Raw genomic sequence first — 7,368 nt, forward strand, 5'->3', positions numbered from 1 at the left:
GATGCATGTTTTATGAAAACTCATTATTTTAAATTATTCATGTTAATTGATTCACGTTAAAATGTTTTTTGAGTTTCATGTTTCAAGCGATTATTCGATGCAAGATCGAGGAAAATAAATCGGCGACGAGTTTGATAAATTTAAAATGTGGTATTTTATTTTAAGTTAATGATGGGACATTTTGAATGATTTATTAAATTTTTAGCATTTTAAAGCCAAAATTATTTATTTAGCAATTTTATGATTTATATAATTTTAAAATTATCATTTGCGTGTTTTATTTTAATTAAGGGATTTGTTAAAGTTAGTATGGATTAAATTTTTAATTAATTAATTAAGCAAAATATTTCCCCTAAATTCTATCAAACTCACGCACACACACACTATCACACGCTACACACCCACACTTACATGGTTTAAACACATACACATAATTACGTTTCAGATTTTATTTTTAAAAGAGAAAAACCCAGGATTCTTCAAGCCTGCATCAGCCGCCCCTCTCCTTCGATTTTTCCAGCAACTTTTCTTTAATTTCGTTGCAATAAAATAGTGCCACGTTCGTTCCGGATCAAGCCTCGCACCGTTTCCGCTTCGGTATCGCCGTATCGTGAATTTTAAACATCAAAGGCATGTATATTATTTCGTTTATGCATCGATCTCGTCATATTATGCATTGTGTTGTTTATTTTGCGTAAAAATACATGTGTGATGTGCAAAGTTTGAGCAGAAAATTGTTGGATCAATTTTTGAAAGGATTTTAGATCTAAAACTCAAAATTTACTGTTCTTTTAAATACTGCGATTTTTCAGTCACTTTTCTGGAAAAACATTGAACATATAAAACGTAGAAATTTTTGATACCTTCCATTTGACAGTAAATTCGAAATATTTGGATAAGAAATGTGTAAGTTATGATAGTTTTCTTTGGACTTCTCAAAATGCGTTTTCTGAAAATATATGCTATTGATGTATTCTTGAAGTGTATAAGTTGCAGGCTTCGTTGGGCATCGCCGGGCTAGTAGTACTGAGTTTATAAATGTTGTGGGAGGTGTTTAGGCACCATTTGTTGTGTCGTTTTGAGTCAGGGATGGCTTGGGAGACAATAGAAGTAGTAGGAAGATAATGGTGCGGAATTTTGGAATTTGTGTCGTGTTGTTGTGGATTGTTGATGTTGGGGTTGTTTGGATTGTTGGCACGGGTTGGAGTCAATACCCTAGCATCCTAGGATGGGTCTCGAGGTATCGATTCTTAGTCTATTCGTTTGAGTTGGGAGAAATAAGCACAGTATAAGAATTTCCGCAGGTTTGATTTCATCCGAGGCTAGCCGGACCCTTACACAGACCCTGGCATGGGGTCCGTGCCCTTGTTTCTTCCGAAGTGCCATTTTCCAGTGCCTACACGGACCCCTAGACGGACCTTAGCACGGGGTCTGTGTCCTTCCTTCTTTTCGGTTTGTCTTTCCAGAGCCTACACGGACCCAGAGCCAGACCTGGGCACGGGGTCCGTGTACCTCCTTTTTGGGAATTGTTTAGGCTTCCCTTTGAGATTTTTTTGGGGTTCTATGCCATGGTTTAATACGAGGATTAAACGAGATCCAGTCCCGAGTGATTTAGAATGTCATAAGATATTTATGGAATTCGATGGTGAGAGCGAGCTACCTACGTCTATGTTATGGAAAATAAGTGTTTGAACTCCTTTTAGTATGTGCAACAGTGGTCCCCAAGCGAAATCCAACGAATCCCTCAACACCAAGTATGTTCGACGTGCAAAAAAATACTTTTAAGTTTTTGAGGTATGCTAAATGTCTTGTGACCAAATTTATGTATGGGATTGGAAAGCAGTAAGTATGACCAGGGACCAATCCACCCCGTTAAATTATGAACGGGTTTAGATCAGGATTGGAAAGCGGTAAAGTGTGACCAGGGACCAATCCGCCCGTTAAACTATGAACGGGGATCTCATGTATGTGGCAGTGGATCTTCCCTATCAGCCCAGTACTATGGTTTAGTCTGATCAAGCGCATTTATGTATGAGTCACTTGCTTTAAAACATGCCTCTACGCAAAATGATGAAGTCTATGTATGTTCAATTAATTACAGCGGAAAACGAGTTTAAATTTTATTTACAATTAGCCCAAAATATGTTATTTGAATACTAAAAATAGTATTTCATTTCTCATCATAAAATATGTCCACACATAATCAAAACAACTCAAACAATAAATCATATCCTCGAGACATGCCTCGGTATATAGATACATATATATACTGGGAAAACATAAACCTCAGCTCAAACTATGACTCCCTCCAGAAGCACCCTCTCCGTCCTCCTGATATCCTGAAGTACTTGTCATTTTCCACATGCAAAGACAACAACAGCCCCATCTAAGGTGAGCAAAGCTCAGTCTGAAGCAACCACAATATATACCACAGATATCTAAACAATGATATATGATATGCAATGCATGTATGTCGTTGTGGTATCAGGTCAAATGCTCATCCACTGAGCACATGTCAGAATCAATCGAATCGCTATCAAATCAATGCTCGAGCTGGCACACCGGCCTCAATCAGGGATACTCATATGATAACGTCGACAAAGCGTCATCAAATCCCAAATCTCAATCAATCATCAGAGCCACAATGACTATGCTTTAAGGGTCATGTAATACAAAACATAGCATCGTGTTCACAAACCCCATAATCAAATCAAATCATATCAGGGTATCCAAAAATCATAGCTCAACGTGCATGTCATGTATGCCACATTTACTCAACAAATAAGGTATATAGACATGTAATCTCAACCAATCAATCAAACATATATCATATAATACAGATAACTGTCGTATGTTATCCGGTCGCAACATACCTCAATTCTTCGTTTCCAGTCGATGTAGCTTTACGATTTCAGTATAGAAACTCTATCTACATCAATCACATATTCACTTCAATCGATAACATCATTCAAAATCAACAATATAAGTTTCAAATATCTTTTGAACATTGAAATTTCATATCGATTTGAAATCATAACATAATTCAATTTCGACTTCAAAACTTAGTTTCTTGTCAGCTATTCTACCACATATATGATCAAAATTAATAACAACTGACAAATAATTCTTCAATCTCAATCCAACGATTAAAATTCCCTAATTATAATTTTCATGCCCCGTGTCCGAAGCATCGGTGACATCCGGCATTGTTTAACAAATATTTGAAAACAATTAAGCCTCGTATCAAAATGCCAAAAACCAGTCTTTTCATAATTTAAACATTGTCTTTACAATGACAATAGAAATAAAAATTACATCAGAGTTGTAATTGCGGAAACTGAACAAAAGGGAAATAAAGTTTAAAATTCCGGAAACTTGTCTGTCGATCACCATCCCCAGAACGCTTCCTGCTCCTCTTCATTCAGTTGTTCCTCATTTTTATCGGAAATTTGTAAGGGGTGAGTGTTTTGGGAAACACTCAGCAAGTGGGGGTTGATCGATTCCAAAGATACATATAGAACTTAATTCTTAAAAAATTTTCTTTAACATACTTTCAAAACTTAATATTCTTAATTTGACAAGACGGAAACGAATCGAAAGAAAGACGGAACTTATCAAACAAACAGAAACAATTCAGATCATTTCAGAACAAAAATAACACTGTTACTCATCTCATTTCCATGGTCAAATTGTCCCCAATATGTTAGTCTTCTAAGGGGTGAGGCCAGAACTCAGTTTTATACCCACCGGTGGGGGCCAGACAGAAATGCTTTTATACCCACCATTGGGGGCCAAACAGAAATGGTTTTATACCCACCATTGGGGGCCAGACAGAATCACAATTCCCGTCCCATTTCAAATTGAATTGTAACAGTGGAAACAGAATTCAAAAGTAACAGACAAAACTTTTCAGATTTTCAGATTTCAGAGTTTCCATACGGACACCGCGGAATCAAAGGAATTCGAAGCATAGAAGAAACACATAATCGATCGAAATTTTAAACAGAATACATAGCAATTTTTTAAAATAAGGACACACATACTTGTATGTCATATTATGTATATCAAGTTTAAAAATATAAAAAGATATGTAACAAAAGCCCACTTACCGATTTCTTGTACGAAGCTTTCTCTTGAAATTTCGGCAGCACTTCGGTACAACTCTAACAAACACTGTCTTCGGTCAGGCAGCATTTCGACACGAGATAGCTACTCTGGCCTGCACAAAAATCCCTTCTTTCTTCTTGCTTGAGTTCGACCGTGAGTGCACTTGGTGGAGGGGCCGAAATTTGGAGATTTGGTGGAGGGTGAGGGCCGAAACTTTTGTAGCTTTTTGGTGTGTTTTTCTCTCAACCTTGATGTCTTATTTATAGGTGCAAGAGAGACCTTCCTCCTACCCCATTTGGCCGATTTCTTGAGGTCTAAGATTTGCCATTATTGCATTCCAAAGTTTCATGCATTCTTCAAGTCCAAGGTTAGCCTTAATTGTGGTTCAAAATTCCATGCAAGCATCAAGAGTCACCTTGGTTTCCTATAGAGTCATTTCTTGCATCATTAATGTGCCTTAACCTTTAGCTTCTTCCTTGGTTATTTCAAAGGTTGTTTCTTGCATAATAAGTTTGTCCAATCCCTTGGCTCATCTTTTAGATCCCTTTTTGGTCTTGTTAGGACAAGCTTGGTTTAGCTGTTTCGAGCTGAAAGATCGAGTCCTTGAGCTGGGGTTTTACTCTTCTAATGACAATACTTCAATGGATGAGGTTATCCGCAGCTCGGCTTCATGTTGAGTTATATAGTCAGAATGAAAGTTTTTGAGCTTAGATTAAGCTAAATTTTAAGTTTATATTTCTTATATTATTTGCTTCGGATAAAAATTTCTGGGTTATCACATCCCTCCCTCCTTATTGAAAGTTTCGTCCTCGAAACTTGGATCAGTTCGAGCTTTTGAATAAATGAGGGTATTGTGAACGCATTTTCTCTTCGATTTCCTAAGTTGCCTCCCTTTCGGTATGATTTGAACACTGCACTTTGACGTATGGGATTGTCCGGTGCCTCAACAATTGGTCTTTTGTGTCCACTATTCGGATAGGGACTTCTTCGTATTTGAGTCCTTCATTGAGATTTCCTTCAATCATCAGTGGTGTAATTTTAAGAACATGACTCGGATCGGGAACATATTTCCTCAGCTGTGAGATGTGGAAAACATTGTGAATCCTGGACATATCAGGCGGCAAGGCAAGACGGTAGGCTAAGGTTCCCACCTTTTCCATTATTTCGAACGGTCCCACATATCTCGGGTTTAACTTTCCGGATTTACTGAACCGAACCACTCCTTTCATGGGAGAGACCTTGACATAAGCCTTTTCACCGATCTTCAATTCCAATGGTCTTCTCTTCAAATCTGCCCAACTCTTTTGTCTATCTTGGGCTGTCTTGAGTGTTTCCTTGATTATGGCTACTTTGTCAACGGTAATTTGTACAAGTTCTGGTCCGGTAACAGCTTTTTCTCCGACTTCGTCCCGATATAGAGGCGATCTACACTTTTGGCCATACAGAGCCTCATACGGAGCCATCTCGATGCTACTGTGATAGCTGTTGTTATAGGCTAATTCTATCAGGGGTAACTGTTCACTCCAGTTTCCAGGAAAATACAGAGCACATGCCCTCAGCATGTCCTCGAGGGTTTGAATTGTTCTCTCAGTTTGGCCATCAGTTTGCGGGTGATAAGCCATACTTAGAGTTACTTTGGTTCCCAGGGCCTTCTGAAAGCTTTTCCAAAATCTTGATACAAATCTTGGGTCTCTGTCAGACAGTATACTTACTGGGACTCCGTGTAGTCTCACTATTTTGTCCATATATAATGTAGCTAACTTGTCCAAGTTGTAATTCATCCGCACTGGCAAGAAATGTCCAGACTTGGTCAATCTGTCAATGATTACCCAGATCCCATCGTGACCTTGCCTTGATCTTGGTAGTCCGACTACAAAGTCCATAGATATGTTATCCCACTTCCATTTCGGTATTTCCAATGGCTGTAAAAGTCCTCCAGGCCTTTGATGGTCTGCCTTGACTTGTTGATAGGTTAGGCATTTGGAAACAAAGACGGCTACGTCTTTCTTCATTCCATTCCAACCGTAGTTGTTCTTCAGGTCTCTGTACATTTTGGTGCTTCCTGGATGTACTGAAAATCTCGATTTATGTGCCTCGGTCATTACTTCTTCTCGAATCCCATCGACCTTGGGCACATACAATCGCCCTCTCATCCAAAGGATACCATTCTCATCAATTTGAGATTCTGGAAGTTTTCCTCCTTGGATCTGTTCTTTAATTTTAAGGATGGAGGTGTTGGCTCTGCTTCAATTTGATGGTTTCTCGGAGTCCTGATTGTGCTGATAGTGAAGATAAGCTTACTTTTCCAAAGTTTCTTCGGCGTAAAGCATCTGCCACCTTATTCGCCTTACCCGGATGATAATTGATTACCAAATCATAATATTTTAGAAGTTCCATCCACCTTCTTTGCCTCATATTTAATTCTTTTTGGGTGAAAATGTACTTGAGGCTCTGGTGGTCAGTAAAAACTTCACAGTTTACTCCATAAAGGTAGTGCCTCAAGATTTTAAGCGCAAATACCACTACGGCTAACTCCAAGTCATGAGTCGGGTAATTCTGCTCATATGGTTTTAGTTGCCGTGAGGCATAAGCAATTACCTGACCCTCTTGCATAAGTACACACCCTAATCCTCATTTTGAAGCGTCACTACATACTATGAAGTCCTTGCCTTCTTCAGGGAGGATTAATACTGGTGTAGTTGCGAGTTTTGTTTTCAGGGTTTCAAAACTCTTCTCACATGCTTCATTCCAAATGAACTTTGAGTTCTTCTGAGTACGTTTAGTAAAAGGAATGGCAATTGACGAAAATCATTCCACGAACTTCCTATAATAGCCCGCTAAACCAAGAAAACTCCTTACTTCAGTTACTGTCCTTGGTTGTGGTCAATCCTTAATTGCCTCTACCTTCTTTGGGTCTACTGACACCCCAAATTCAGAAATTATATGTCCTAGGAACGCCACATTTTTTAACCAAAATTCACACTTCTTGAATTTGGCATATAGTTCCTTCTCTCTCAGCGTTTGCAACGTGAGACGTAAATGTTCTCGGTGTTCTTCCTCTCTTGGTGAGTATACCAAGATATCATCAATAAACACAACCACAAACCTGTCGAGGTACGGTTTGAACACTCGATTCATCAAGTCCATGAATGCTGCAGGAGCATTTGTTAGGCCAAAAGGCATTACTGTGAATTCGTAATGTCCAGATCTTGTTCTTAACGCAGGTTTAGGGATATCTTCTGCTTTGACCTTTAATTCATG

The 7,368-nt window shown here is 38.7% G+C and overlaps 1 protein-coding gene across 1 annotated transcript; it reads right to left on the bottom strand.

Annotated features, from left to right (window-relative positions):
• Window positions 1-4,985: 4,985 nt before the first annotated feature.
• On the bottom strand, window positions 4,986-5,570 carry LOC140974892 (uncharacterized). The gene is made up of 2 exons (XM_073438383.1): window positions 5,346-5,570; window positions 4,986-5,183 (listed from the first exon to the last, which is right to left on the bottom strand). Exons 1-2 carry the CDS (start codon window positions 5,568-5,570, stop codon window positions 4,986-4,988), a joined length of 423 nt encoding a protein of 140 aa, XP_073294484.1.
• Window positions 5,571-7,368: the final 1,798 nt, after the last annotated feature.

This window comes from Primulina huaijiensis, chromosome 4, assembly GCF_012295235.1.
Source record: "Primulina huaijiensis isolate GDHJ02 chromosome 4, ASM1229523v2, whole genome shotgun sequence".
Lineage (NCBI taxonomy): Eukaryota > Viridiplantae > Streptophyta > Magnoliopsida > Lamiales > Gesneriaceae > Primulina > Primulina huaijiensis.

Bases quoted from the DNA above. Each gene is read 5' to 3' on its own strand.
- LOC140974892 (XM_073438383.1), bottom strand. From the start codon at position 5,570: ATGGCTCCGTATGAGGCTCTGTATGGCCAAAAGTGTAGATCGCCTCTA. The intron at 5,184-5,345 runs GTCTCTCCCATG...CACATCTCACAG, and splicing joins GTGAAAAGGCTTATGTCAAG to CTGAGGAAATATGTTCCCGA.